This window comes from Bufo gargarizans, chromosome 5, assembly GCF_014858855.1.
Source record: "Bufo gargarizans isolate SCDJY-AF-19 chromosome 5, ASM1485885v1, whole genome shotgun sequence".
In the NCBI taxonomy this organism is placed as follows: domain Eukaryota; kingdom Metazoa; phylum Chordata; class Amphibia; order Anura; family Bufonidae; genus Bufo; species Bufo gargarizans.
This window is the reverse complement of record NC_058084.1, coordinates 8,804,300-8,819,503: the sequence shown is the minus strand read 5'-3', so window position 1 is coordinate 8,819,503 and position 15,204 is coordinate 8,804,300. Positions and strand designations below refer to the sequence as shown.

Here is a 15,204-nt window from a genome sequence, read left to right as displayed (position 1 = left end):
CTGAGTAAATACGTACTGTATGTATGTATCTTATGGCTATTGTAGAGTTATAGCTGTATTTTGTACTACCTTATCTTGCGATTGTGAACATATGGTAAACGTTCACATGTCTGTTTCCCTATAAAGGTGTTTTCTGAGACTTAGATATTAGTAAGCGATCCTCAAAACAGGTAATCAAAATCAGAGTTTATAACAACCAGAACACTCACAGATCAGCTGTTTTGGTCATCTACCGGTTCTGGAATTTATATAATGAACTGAGCAAGAAGCAGAAGCCTCCATCCAATGTGTAGTGAATGGGACCTGAACTGCAGATCGCTAGTACTGGAAACTACTCAGTGAATTGAGCCTTCCATCTGTAGTATAGTTTCCGGTGCTGGTGGCTGCTCCAAACAGCTAATCAATAGTGGTGCTGCTATGGCAGTGGGTGTGGAACTACTGTGTAAACCAACAGATTTTACTTTGTACTAATAAGGGAGTTATCCTGGCAGTCCCCTGATATTCACCCTTTACCCCTGTACAGGGAACTGGACTTTGCTGCAGGGGAACGACCAGGCTGCTACCTCCTAGAATAGGCTCTGTGTTTGACAGGTGACCCATGGGGGACGGAATACTGGTGTAGACCACAGCCATGGTCAGGGACAGGCCAAGGTCAGGACTGATAGAGTATGTGTTATACAGTAAATGGACTGAAATCAGAACAGGCAGCAAATAGTCTATTCAAAGGTAAGGCACATGTCAGGCAGCAAAGGGTAAGAATCCAGAAAACAGGCAGAAAGTAGGTGCACAACATACAACAGAACAGACACCTTTGCAGGATGCTAGCATGCTAGTAAACCTATTGCTTTAAAAACAACACCTCATACAGAATGACAAGAGTATAAAAAATAAATCTTCTTAAACTGATACTCGTTGTCAAGCAAAACCAGGAGAGGTAGTGCCAAAACAGCAAGTGGTTGGGTGGGGAGGTCCAGGAACAAGCAACAGTCAGAATACCAAGAAATCCAATGGAGTCCAAATCAGCAGACAAGGGTGTAATCTAGAAAACAAACCACATTCAGAATACCAGGAAATTCCATAGAACTCAAATCAGCAGACAAGGGTGCAATCCAGAAAGCAAGCCACAATCAGAAACCAGGAAATTCAGTAGAATCCAAATCAGCAGAAGAGAGTAAAATCCGGAAAACAAGCCACAGTCAGATTGCCAGAAGTTTAATTGTAGTACTAGTGAGTAGTGTTGATCGCGATTATTCTAATCGCAAATTTTTATAGCGAATATTGGAACTTCGAGAATTTACGAATATCTAGAATATAGTGCTATATCTTCATAATTGCGTAAATTCTAGTGGTTTTTTTTTCATCAGTACACATGATCCCTCACTGTTTCTTGCTTGTGGGCCAATGAGAAAGCTGTAATATCTTTGACTTTAGGAGTAGTGTTGATTGCAAATTTTCGGATTGCAAATTTTTATTTTGAATTGTCCGATTGCCGATTTTCACAATCAAGAAAATAATGACTGGAAATCACAAATTCTCGAATTCGCGAATATATGACGAATATAAGATAGGGCCAGGGGCTTTTAATAGTATTCAGTATATTGGGCAGACTAGAGGGGCCAAATGGTTCTTATCTGCCTACACATTCTATGTTTCTATATTCGCCCAAATATTCGCGAAATATCGCAAATTCGAATATTGCCCCTGCCGCTCATCACTGCTTGTGAGTAGCACACAGAGCAGAAGGCAGGATACAATAAAATTACAGTCAGTGGCAATCACTGAGTGAGGAACCTGAGTGGCCTGGCATCCAGCCTCACTCATAGTTGGACCAACCAGCATGGCAACCCTCTCAGCACAGCCATGCACAGTATCTTGGCACTGTTGCCCAGTGAAGGAACTAAAAGGTCATATAGATAGGGAATGTCTTCATGGTCCTCAAGGGGTTCATGCCGTATGTTTCTTTATTTTTGTAGGAGCCCTTTAAGCCTAACATAACACTTGTAATAAACTATCCAGAACTACTGTATAACTATTTCAATCCAAGAAACCAGGCTGGTCGAGAGGATAATAAAGCAGCGAGCTCCACTCTGATATTGTGTTTTTTACGATCTCGCTTTTTCCCATAATAACCTAACTTCCATGGTGGGAATGTGACAACACGTCCCGCACAGTTCGGCATTTACTAGTCATAAAACAGCGGAATGAATGCGAGGGCTCTATCCGGCTAATATCACAGATAAGAAGGCTTGTCAAGCCGCAGAATATATTTCAGCATTTTCTGTTACATTTAATCTCTACATCCTACAAATCACGTTTGAAAGGGAAATTTAGAGTCTATAATGTAAAACGCATTTTCTTCAATTTATAGAAGTTGTAGACCAATCGCTGCTCAACACGTTGTCATTAATCTCGGTAACTAGATATTAAGCTGAAGTAAAGTTCGGCTGATGGATCTCCTGTGTGGGCACTCCGATACTATATAAATCTGGAAGAAGCTCTTCCAGGGCGAGAGTCATCGAGAAAGATTTAGCGGTATGCCGTATGATGTTCAGGCAATTCGGGACTTTTTTTTTTTTTTTGTTCCGTGGCGTGATTACATTCTGTAGTTAAGTGTGAACGGGTAATGATGCATGCAAAGTGTAGTATGATTGGATCCAAAATGGAACATATTCATTTTTATGGAGTCAGAATAGACCTCATTTATAGAACTCACAGAATTTAGATATTTTTATGCAGGCTAAAAAATAAATAAAAAATCTGCATTTTATATACAGATCAAGACAGATCAGAGCCAGGGTGAAAATTGTCATCTAATGCAAAATTAATCCGGTTATCCTGCTGCAACGGGATCCCAAAGTATCAGAAATGTAGATACACAGACATAAAAATACCTATAGAAATAAACATAAAGCCTATATATATATTATATACATGACCAGGACCTGTCACCTCTCCTCACATGTCTGTTTTGGTAACTACTTGCATTCCACATGAAATAACAATTCTGAAGCGTGTTTTCATGTAAATCTGTATTGTGCCGTTCCTCTGTTATTCCTGTTAGAAATTTATGAATGAATAACCAAATGGATGTTACCAGTTGAGGGTTAATCCCCGCTCTCTCTACCACTGGCAGCACTGATTGGACAAGGTCAAACTGTGCAGGGGCACGCCCTCAACTAGTAGAACCCGGATGGCAATTCACCTGTAAACTTTAATAGAGATACCAGAGGAACAATACACCATAGAAAAATGGCGGCTCCACAAAGGTCATGTAATGTGGAATACAGTAGAATCATTTACTAACAGAGACATGTCAGGAGAGGAGATCTGATTACACAAATCTAGATATTCTCAAAAAAGATTACTTTTAGGCCCCTTTCACACGGGTGAGTATTCTGCGCGGGTGCAATGCGTGAGTTGAACGCATTGCACCCGCACTGAATCCTGACCCATTCATTTCTATGGGGCTGTGCACACGAGCGGTGATTTTCACGCATCACTTGTGCGTTGAGTGGAAATCGCAGCATGCTCCTCTTTGTGCGTTTTTCACGTAACGCAGGCCCCATAGAAATGAATGGGGTTGCGTGAAAATCGCAAGCATCCGCAAGCAAGTGCGGATGCGGTGCGATTTTCACGCACGGTTGCTAGGAGACGATCGGGATGGGGATCCGATCATTATTATTTTCCCTTGTATCATGGTTATAAGGGAAAATAATAGCATTCTGAATACAGAATGCAGAGTATAATAGTACTGGAGGGGTTAAAAATAAATACAAAATAATTTAACTCACCTTAATCCACTTGATCACGCAGCCGGTATCTCTTTTGTCTTTTTCTTTGCTGTGTGCAGAAAAAGGACCTGTGGTGACGTCACTCCGGTCATCACATGGTCCGTCACATAATCCATCACCATGGTAAAAGATCATGTGATGGACCATGTGATGACCGGAGTGACGTCATCAAAGGTCCTTTTCCTGCACACAGCAAAGAAAGACAGAAGGAGATGCCGGCTGTGCGAGCAAGTGGATTAAGGTGAGTTAAATAATATTTTTATTTTTTTTAACCCCTCCAGTGCTATTTTACTAAGCATTCTATATTCAGAATGCTATTATTTTCCCTTATAACCATGTTATAAGGGAAAATAATACAATCTACAGAACACCGATCCCAAGCCTGAACTTCTGGAAAGAAGTTCGGGTTTGGGTACCAAACATGCCGATTTTTCTCACGCGCGTGCAAAACGCATTACAATGTTTTGCACTCGCGCGGAAAAATCACGCATGTTCCCGCAACGCACCCGCACATTTTCCCGCAACGCCCGTGTGAAAGAGGCCTTAGAGTTTTGTTGCTTTTTAAAACTTGCGTGCTTTTTGTTGCTGATGCAGCCAGCAGAAATCCCATAGACTGCAGTAGAAAACTATTGCAATCTATAGTATGTGATCAGACAATAGCAAGTTCAAGTCACCTACCGTAAGAGGGCAAAATTTAAAAGTTGTAAGAAAAAACACAAAAATGCATTTAAAAATTTATTAAAAATGGTGTCACCCGCATTTGAAATTGCATAATCTGTCAAAATAACAAAAAAAATTAAAATGTATCCTACTTAGTGAACACCGTAATGGAGATAAAATACCTGATTCACCATTTATGGTCACCCCCCAAAAAAATAATAAAAAGGGAAGAGAAAGCTGTATGTACCCCAAAATAGTCAGCTTGCCCTATGGAAAACAAGCCTTAATTCAGCTCTGTTGATGGAAATATATAAAAGTTATGGGTGACAGAAAATGGCAATGCAAAGAACTTTTTTTTACAAAGGTTTTTATTTTTTAAGTAATAAAACATAAAACTATATAAATTTGACATGGTCATAACCATAAGGACCTGCAGAATAGGTTATTCATCATGTCTTTGCTAGTGCACAGTGAACACTGTAAAACAATTTCACCCCACGCATTTTTTGTAGTTTTTTTTTAATACAAAATATAGTGGGTGGAGTGATCACTAATGCTATCGCTCTTCCCCATACTGTCTTGTTGATTCTCGGCAGCAGTTCGTGTTTACACAGCGCGATGGTCTTTTGTGCTGCACAAAAGATCCAATTAAGTACCTGTTAAACAAGTGTTTGTAAACTGGCATCCTATCACAAACAGGCCGGTGGAGGAGGGCTCCTGCTACAGCCAGTTGCCATACAGACAGACTTTTGTGAGACATCTTTTTGGTCATAGGGAGAAACATTTTTATTGCATTTTCACCAGTTTGATAAGACAGATTACGATGAAAGGGGAGTAGAAGAAAAAAGTGTTTTTCTATATATAGTGCTGCCGGTCCTGTATAAGAAAGATGCTGGCTTTAACTGCGACCCAAGCATATGAACTGCTCGTAAGCTTTTTCCACAATGACAATAGAGACGACAATAATTGTAATTTCTATTAACCTATATCCCCTCCATCGCCTGCACCCTCCGAAACGATGGCGTAATCCTTCTAATGCCAGACTTTATGCATTCGGCCTTGTTCCAATCAATAGCTGCTTATTACCACTATAGACCTGCAATCCCATCTTATCAGATAATTATTTATAGATTTTTTTCGGTATCACTGTTAGGAAACAATGGCTTGGAAAGCAGTGCTGACAAATTGTCAATCTAGACCCCTGGAATCAGAACTTGCTGAATGTATATCTATATTGTCCTTCGTAAGATTTACTGCTATTATTGGCACTTTTCATTTCATCACCTCTAAAATATCAAGACTCTAAAGGATCACTGTGTTTATTGATGGCTTATATTGACGTTCTTTTATATTGGAATACGACCAAGAGTTGGTGGTGAGGTTCAGGTCAAGCTCAGTAAACCCTCATGACCCTATGATTTGCAGCATTTTCTGCAGAAGCTAGAGCAACAGGTTGTTGCTCAATAGTTTAAAGCTTCTGTGGACCAATCCTCAGGACAGGTCATCCATATCGTAATGATGGGGGACTGACACTAGGCACCAGGGTTATCATCCGTCTATACATTTCTGGATAGTCCATAAAAATAGGCAACTTTTTTCCTGTGTCTACTAAAACAATAGAGTTGCCTACGATTTTTTTTATGCTGGTGGTACTTGACTAGATTATTTTGGTGGCAATTAGCATAATTGTACAGCTCACAGTAATTGCTAGTAATGTTATCTTGCATTTGAACTAAAAACATGTATTACTTATAATTAGTGTTGAGCGAATCAAAGCCAAACGAATTGACTTCGATCCAGCTTTCAGGAAAAATTTCATTTGCCGCAAAACCAAATTTTCTCACGCTTAGTGGTAACAACTCAATTTTTCCTGGAATGCCGGTAAAAAAATACATAGTCACCTCATCTACTTGCTCTCGGACAGGCTGTCGAGGCCATCTTGATTGAAGATATTGCATGAAATCTTGCGCGGAGTGACAAGTGACGTCACCAAGCCAGCGTGCCGTCCAGGCATGGTAACGTCACAACTCCCAGCCGCCATGATGACTTCATGACTAGTGAGATTTTGCGCAGAGTATTCAATCAGGATGGTGACGACAGCCTCTCCGTGAGCAAATGGATAAGGTGATTTTTTTTTTGATTTTTTTAACCTGATTAACCCCTGAAAGGCCTCAATTGTAGCATCAGATGCTGTGATCAGCAATGAACGCGGCATCTGAGGGGTTCAATGACGGGGGGCAGTTTGATCGCCATTCCCCGGCATTGTGCTGGCTACATACAAAGGAATGCACTTTGGGATAAAGTAATTTGTCATGAATTTAATTTCTTTGTAAAATTTGGCAAAGCAGCCAAATCAAATATTTCATAACTTCACCCATCTCCACTTAGAATCTTTATCATTCCTTATGATTATTATTCATTTGTCTGTTCATGATTTTGGGATATGTTGTCAAGGAAAAAGAAAGAAATCTCATTGGCAACCCTGCTAGGAACCCCAACCAATCAGCTGTTTTTGGCTGCATTAACTGAGCAGTGGCCGTTGCAGCATTCCTCAGCTCCGCCCCCATTCACCTGTACTTCTACTTGTAGGAACTGAGATGCAGTACACCAGCACAGCCACTACACCTTCTTCTTCCAGAATTGTCCACTTTTTTGCTCCCAGTTCCACCAAAATCAGCTAATCTGAAGGTGTGCTGTTACATGGTGGATCCCCACTAATCTCATATTGATGACCTGTCCTGAGGATATAGTAGGCCATCAATATCAGGAAACTAGAAAATCAGCTAGATATTGTCCCTAAATTAACAGGAAAACCTGACCATTCTGCTCCTCATGTGCCCAGTAATATTCTTAATTGCCTCAGCTGATGCCTCATTTAGCCAGGCATTAACTTTGAAGTGAATCTGTCACCTCGATTTTGGACCATTAGCTACAGTAATAAATGAGTAGTACTGCAGATATGGAGTCCAGAATGAGCCGGACTGAGGGCGCAGCTTAGGGGGAGGCGAACATGACAGGGGGTGGTTTAAGGAGACCCCTCCCCGTGGATAGTTAGAGATTGGAGGGTTTGATTTACGGGGGGGAGCCAGAGAGGTTAAAAGGGGGAGCGAGGCAAGGTAGAGGGGCCATTTTGTGCATACTGACCGCCATCCAGTCGCATCATGGAGCAGATCATCTCCCAGCTCAGAGCAGCGGCGGCCGAGAAGGGTGAAGACTGGCTTCAAGGTCGGGTCCAGGAGCTGCTGCAGGGGGTGGCAGAGGCTCCCGCTGTGTCTCTGCCTCGGGCGTCCCGGCCGCGCCTCAGTCCTGAGATGGCGCCCCCTAGGGCTCAGCGCCGAAGAAGAAGGAGCCCCTCAAGGGACCCTCCATGCCTGGAGCTGTCGGTACCTGTGCCTCCCAGTACGCCCAGGCGTGGGAGGAATCCTACTCAGCGGCGGAGCTCTGCTGCAGGCTGTGCCAGGCCTGCCCGGCGTGACGGTCAGCGTATGGAGACGGGACCCGGTACGGCAGGCCCAGTCCATGGAGCGGGGACTGGGGCATCTCAGCGTGGGAGCGGTGGAGAACATGGCGGAGCTGCTGCAGGCCACGAGGAGGCAGCAGGCTTCCGGCGGTGACATCCAGGAGAGCAGAGGGGGAGGGGCCTGCCCTACTTGAAGAGATTGCCAGCAGCAGTGGATCCACGGCCAATGGAGGGGTGCGACGCCTGGAGGAAGATGCCTCTGGAGGATCAGCGCAGAGATCAGCTCACCTGGATGCAGGACCTGCGGCGGGTCACAGCACCCACGCAGCCAGGTGAGACGCCTTGGGGACCATTAGTACAGTTGGGGGCTAGTTTAGCAGGGGTTGGGTGTGGGGGTGGGGGGTTCCACCTTGATTTGAGCAGAGGTTTAGGGCAGTTGCTGGGGGGTTTGGCGGGTCTGGCGGCCAGCTGGGGGGCGGGTGGCCTGTCACCGCTGCCGGCTTGGGGGGCAAGGGGGGATCCATACCGGACATGCGGGCTACCAGCGTGTCAGTGCAGACTCAGGCTGGCGGAGCGGGGGAGGCGGAGGAGGCGCGGTTAGATGACCGGGTAAAAGGTGAGGTGTATGTTTGATTTGAGGGGCCGCTGGGGGCGCATCTCAAACAGGAGGTGAGGGATAGGATTTGGAAGGGGGAGTATGTGGATATTTTTTCCCTGCTCCCTCTTGAGAAGTTTAATCTTGATAGGGTGAGGAAGGATGAGGGGAAAAAAGAGGAGGAGGAAAAGCGGAGACATTGGTTAATATCGCGCACGTTCGCGAACTGGTTGCAGGCGTTTGCGATCCTGGCCAGTGTTATAGGGGAGAAACAGCCGGAATGTTGGACGCGATCGGGGAGGCCCATCGAGTGTATGGGTTGGCTGCGCTACGATGAGCAGTTCAGGCAGCGCAAGGCGGTGCGTCAGGGGATCCGGTGGGACCACAAAGATATTGCGTTGTGGTTGAAAGTAACGGCCCCGGTTAGAGGGGGACAGTCCTTTCGGGGGGAGGTGGGGGGAGGAGGCCAGTCTGGCTTTGCGACAGCATCCGCAAAGGGGCTGTGCTTCCTGTTTAATGAGGGGGGATGCAAGTTCGGGGCAAAGTGCAAGTTTAAGCACGAGTGCTCAACTTGCGGGGGGGCTCATGGAGCAGTGAGATGTTTTAAAGGGGGGAAGCAAAGGGGAGGGGATAGTTCTGGAAAAGGGGGAGACGCCGGTGCGTCTAGCAAGGATGGTTCCGTACCTCGATAGGTATCCGGATAGGGAAGTACTGGCGGAGTTACTGGCGGGAATTACCGGCGGAGTTGTTGAAAGACGGGTTTGCGTCAGGTTTTCGGATTCCGTTCGTTCCGACCGACGCTGTTTTGGTTTAAAATAATTTGCGGTCGGCTATGGAGCACCCGGGGGTCGTCACGGAAAAATTGGACAAAGAAGTTAGGTTAGGCAGGATGGCGGGCCTGTTTTTGGAGCCACCTTTAGCGGCATTACGTTTGTCGCCCTTGGGGGTGGTACCAAAGAAGGTCAATAAATTCCGGCTGATTCACCATTTGTCCTTCCCTAGGGGAACGTCGGTCAATGATGGTATCGACCCGACGATGTGTTCCGTGGTCTATATGTTGTTTGACGCTGCAGTGGCATTGGTGAAGAGGTGTGGACGGGGAGCGCTGATGGCGAAGACTGACATTGAGGCGGCATTTAGACTTGTGCCAGTACATCCCGATAGCCTGCATCTGTTGGGGTGTTTAGTTCTTTTTTAGAATGGGCGTTCGGGACGCGTCGGGGTGTGAATCAGTCATCCACTATTTGGACGATTTCCTTTGTGTGGGTCCGGCCCAGTCCCATGTTTGTTCAGTTTTGTTGCACACAATGTTTACATTGTTTGAGGCGTTTGGGGTTCCGTTGGCGGGGGAGAAGACGGTGGGTCCGGCTACGGAATTGAGCTTCTTTGGGATAGTAATCGACTCTGAGAGGATGGAGTGCAGACTGCCATTGGACAAGTTGGAGGACCTTAGACAGGAAGTGGCGAGGGCGGGGAGGCTGTCAAAAATCTAATTGTGGGAATTGCAGTCTCTCCTGGGGAAGCTTAATTTTGCATGCTGGATTATGCCTATGGGGGGGGGGTTTGTAGGAGGCTGGCGGTGGCCACGGGGGGGGGGGGGGGGGGGTTCGGGCGTCTCATCATTTCGTTAGGTTGGGTCGGGAGTTGAAGGCTGACCTGGATAGGTTGGAGGGGGAGTAAGAGGCAGGATGGTGTGTGGGAGGCAGCCTGAGGAGAGAAGGGGGGTCGAGTGGGAATAACCAGTACCCTGTCAAGATCACCGTGTTTAATTTCCTACTCTCCCACCCATTCATCCACTGTCAGCACTCAGAGTTGCATTGAAATACATTGTCAGGATTGCCGTGCATGAAAACATGAGTCATCTCAATTATGTTAGAACAGCATAGCTGTCCGGACCATGTATTTCATTGCAACTTTGAGGGATGACAACGAGGGCACCAGGGGCAGTAGGAATATAAAAAATAGTGATGTGGACTCATTATCTGCAGTACTATTCCTGCACAACTGTAGTTAATAGTACAAAATTGGGGTGACAGATTTTTATACATCATTAGGGCCTTACACAAATGAGAGGTTTGCAGCAAAGGGAACGTCCAAAACATTAAAATTAAATTAAACCACCCCCACAGAATACAGTTGTATAACAAAGGGAATAATAATCTTGGTAATCGACTGTTGCTCCTGTGCTGATACGTCCTTGGTCGCTTCCGGTATCTGCTCATCCTGCTCCTACAATGATTTGTCAACACAATGCATTGACACTAGAGATGAGCGAATTTCTCAAAAAATTTCAGAAAACATTTGGTTTGATTGAATTTATTTGTGGCGAATTGCGTTAAAACACGGCTATTTCCTTGCTGCAGAGAGCCTTTATAGTGGTGTAGAGCACTGTGCCTTGCAGTAACACGCATAGGGAGTCTGCTGTGGTAGTGAAATAATACTGTGAGTCCATATGACATGCAGATGACAGGCGTCGCTCTTAGAATCACTGCACACTTCACTTATTTGGGCAGTTACGGGGCAAAAACTGACCAAATAACTGAAGTATGAACTCAGCCTTACAGGTCAATGTTAGCACCAGGTATAAAGAAGCGTGCAAAGGCCCAGGATCCTACTATAGTGTCAAAGAGCGCACTTCTTTTACACCAATTCACTGATTCCACATAGATTTCTACAGAACCTGTTCTATTAAACGCTTAAACAAGTAGAGACCCCCCGACAGATTGAAGTGGGTGTCAGCAGTAAGTTTGTGTTGATGTCACTGATTATTTTGCACTTCCTCTGATCCGTCAGAACAATAACCCCAAAAAAACAGATCCTGTCTGTGGAGCCTCCACCTTCACTCGGTCAGAATTTGGTCAGTAATCCATCAGTATTGCAAAAGCCAAAAAAACTGAGATGACACGTGAATGGAATATTTGCATGTCTTCTGTGTTTTGTACCCCCTCCTGCTTTTGGCTACTAAATCATAAGCCAATTCTGATGCAAAATAAGGACCTTGTCATGCAGCTGTTACATAGACAGAATCTGTTGTGCGTCTCGTGTTACCTTCCTTCTCACAGATCAGAAGAAGGGTCATATAAATAATGATGTCAGCCAGGCTGAAAGGCAAAATAGTGGCCCAGTCATGAAGAAGGGAGGGTGGGAACAGCATGAGAAGTCCACAGAGTGCCCCTATGACATTAATGGTGAGGTGTAAGTAGCATGAGGAGACCACAGAGTGTCCCAATGAGAGAGTCTGGAGGTGGCAGAAGCATCAGGAGGGGGCCACAGAGTGGCACAATGACAGTGTGGAGGTGGCAGCAGCATCAGGAGGAGGTCACAGGGTGGCACATTGACAGTGTGGAGGTTGCAGCAGCCGCATCAGGAGGCTACAGAGGGGCACAATGAGAGTGTGAAGGTGGCGGCAGCAGCATCAGATGGAGGCCACAGGGTGGCACAATGACAGTGTGGAGGTGACAGCAGGAGCATCAGGAGGCTACAAAGTGGCACAATGACAGAGTGTGAAGGTGGCGGCAGCATCAGGAGGAGGCCACAGAGTGGCACAATGAGTGTGGAGGTGGAAGCAGCAGCATCAGGAGGCCGCAGGGTGTAACAATAACAGTGTGGAGGTGGCAGCAGCAGCATCATCAGGCCACAGAGTTGCACAATGACAGTATGGAGGTGGCAGCAGCAGCATCAGGAGACCTGAGTGGTGAGGTGGCAGCAGCATCAGGAGACCACAAAGTGACCCGTTGACAGAGTGGGGAGGTGGATGGCAATACCAGTACCAGCTGAAGATGGTGGGTGAAAGAAGGAACACTTGGCATCAGATGTGTGGCATCAGTCTGGTGGCAGCATCAGAATAGTAGCTGAGGCAGGTAGCCAGAAGAAACCAGTCTCTTTTGTCAAATTATTGGTGTGGCACAATGGATGATCTAGTCTGAAGCATTGGTGGGTGGAAATCCTGGCTAATCCATGCCTGATTCATCTTGACAAAGGTCAGTCTCTCCACATTTTGGGTGGACAGGCGAGTTCATCTTGGGGTATCTATGGCCCCTGCCACACTAAACACCTGCTCTGATGCCACACTACTGGCTTGGCAGGACAGCTTTTCCAGGGCAAACTCTATCAGTTTCGGCCACAAATCCAGTTTGGCTGCCCAGTTGTCCAGCGGATCTTCAATGTGGGGTGGCAGGGTGCTATGCAAGTATGCCACCACTAGCTGGTTCAGGTTCTGCTCCAGGTTTAGCTGCTGGTGAGTAGTTTATTTACTAGACGGGTGAAAAAAGCTGCTCATCAGAGACTCCAGACTCAAGTTGCTGCTGATGATGCTGGAACTGCTCTTACCCCCCCACCCTGTCACAGCAGCAATGGCAGAGGAACGTGAGCACAGAGAGCCCCCCTCGTCAGACCTGCGAGAGGATGGACGATGGCACAGATAGGCAGCGGCCAACTGACTACATAGGATGTCTCTATAGTAGTTCAGTTTGTCCTCCCTTTCAGCTGGTGTAAAAAAGGCCCCCATTTTGGACCGGTAGCAAGAATCCAATAAGGTGGAGAGACAGAAGTCATCCCTCATTCGAATGCTGACAATTTGGCTGTCACTACTCCCTGCCTCCATCTCCACTGCATACTACCACGGTGTGTCTGGGTGCTCTGCCTCCTCTTCCTCATCGCCTTGTTGTTTTTTTGGCTGCTCCTGCTCCTCCTCTCCTGTCACCTGTGTATAAAAGTCACCCGTTTTTCTAGACATTGCTTCTGCTCCAATGTCCTCCTCCTTCTCCAGTTCAGCCCCCACAGGGCTCAAGTGGCCGAGAGGTCTAGGTGTCACATCTTTAGTCACCTGACAAGCAAGATTTACCTGCATCTGTTCCAGGACATAAAGCACTGGAACAACGTTGTTCATGCCGTAGTCCTGGCGACTGACAAATAATGAGGCCTCCTCAAAGGGCCTGAGCAAACGACAGGTGTCACGCATGAGCTGCCACTAGCTGACATCGAAGTTACACAAGGGAGTACTCCTGTCCGCTTGGATCATCAAGAAATCCCTTTGGCCTTTCTCTGTTCGAATAGTGGGTTCAACATATGGAGAGTGGAAATCCAATGGGTGGAAACGTTGCATATCAGCCTATGTTGGGGGATGCCGTTTGGCCGCTGCAGCTCAAGGAGGGTGTGCTTTGCGGTGTACGAGTGGCTTAAGTGCATGCAAAGTTTCCTGGCCATTTTTAGGATGTTTTGCAGATGCAGGGCACATGGCTCAGCCTTCCTTGATGCAGAGCCGACACCACGTTCTTCCCGTTGTTGGTCACCATGGTTCCGATTTTGAATTGTCGGGGAGAAAGCCAGGATTCGATTTCTTGATGAAGGACACAGAGCAGTTCCTCCCCTGTGTGACTCTGTTTGCCCAGGCAAATGAGGCGCATAACAGTGTGACACCGCAGTCACCGCCTGCACATGTGGTTTGCTGGAGGGGCACTGTGAATTGTCTCTGCAGTGGAGGATGAGGAGGCAGACATTGTCGTAGGACCAACGGCGTGAGAACGTGGAGGCAGAAGCGGTGTCACCTGGCCAAGTTGCTGGTGTGGCTGTGCAGGAATCACACTAACCCAGTGGGCCGTAAAAGGGCATGTATTGTCCCTGACTGTAGGCTCAAGGACTGGCCCACCTTCTGTTCTATATATGTGTGCAGGGCTGGTACTGCTTTTTTGGCAAATTAATGATGGCTTGGGTCTCTCCACCTCGGCTCGCCACAAGCCATCAGTTCTCTTAAAGGTGCTGTCACAGTCCCTCCTGTGACAGAGGTTAGAAGATCTGAGAGACTGCCTGAACGTTAGGTTATCTGACAGCCTATCTGTTTTCACTTGTTGCAGTGTTGTTGTTGGTAATGACCACACCTCTTGTCTCAGGTGTAGCTTGTGGTCATTGCTGCGCCTCTATTTAGTCTGGACTCACACTTTATACCATGCGGTTGATATTATCTGCCTAGAGTTGATAGAGCTGGTATGTGGTCCTCATCTGAGTTCCTGCTCATCCATTTTCTATTGAAAATAAGTGTACTTCCCTTTGTATATTGTTGTTCCCATTTGCTTGTTGTTTACTAGGCCTCAGGGAGTTGCTGGTTCAATCATCTAGGAAGGAACCAGTGGTCTCCGACCCTGTCACTGCTCCTAGGGATATTCAGGGTTACTAGGGTTATGATGTGAGCCCACATCATATAATACTTGTCTAGCTGAGGGAACAGAAAAGGACAGAGGCAGGTTGTGGACAGGTGAGTGCACAGGGCCTGACCCGGGGCCATGCCAACTAAGGGTTGTGTCAGACATCCCACCGACTCTTGGCTCAGGGTGTCTGATGTCACTAGATAAAAAGTGGAAGACCGAGTCAACCATTCAAGAACCGCTTGGTTGCTGGTCAAGACACGACTGCTAGATGACACTGGGAGCTCAGGCCTCCCTCGGCGACTTCCACTGCCACTGCTGCGACCTGTGCTAGCGCCAGAAACATTTAGGCCTCTGCCAATCCCATGTGCAGGGCCTGGCACTTCTCTATCTGACATACTGTTAGATCAAATAAATAAATAAAAAGGAAATTAAAACACCCCAAAAAAGTCAGCAATTTTCTCACTTCACCACACAACGGCTAATAAGCCCTTTTTTCACACTAATACGCACAAAAAAGGGCTTTAAAACATATAACTGCACCGCTGAATGGCAAAT

At 46.4% G+C, this 15,204-nt stretch overlaps 1 protein-coding gene across 1 annotated transcript in view; it reads left to right on the top strand.

The window, feature by feature from the left end:
• The first annotated feature begins 8,442 nt into the window (after positions 1 to 8,442).
• The window catches only part of LOC122938306 (cytochrome P450 2C31-like), a 112,887-nt gene continuing 106,125 nt past the window's right edge, over positions 8,443 to 15,204 (top strand). The window contains exon 1 of the mRNA XM_044293727.1: positions 8,443 to 8,520. Coding sequence (XP_044149662.1) covers positions 8,443 to 8,520 — 78 coding nt within the window. The remainder of the gene's footprint in view (positions 8,521 to 15,204) is intronic.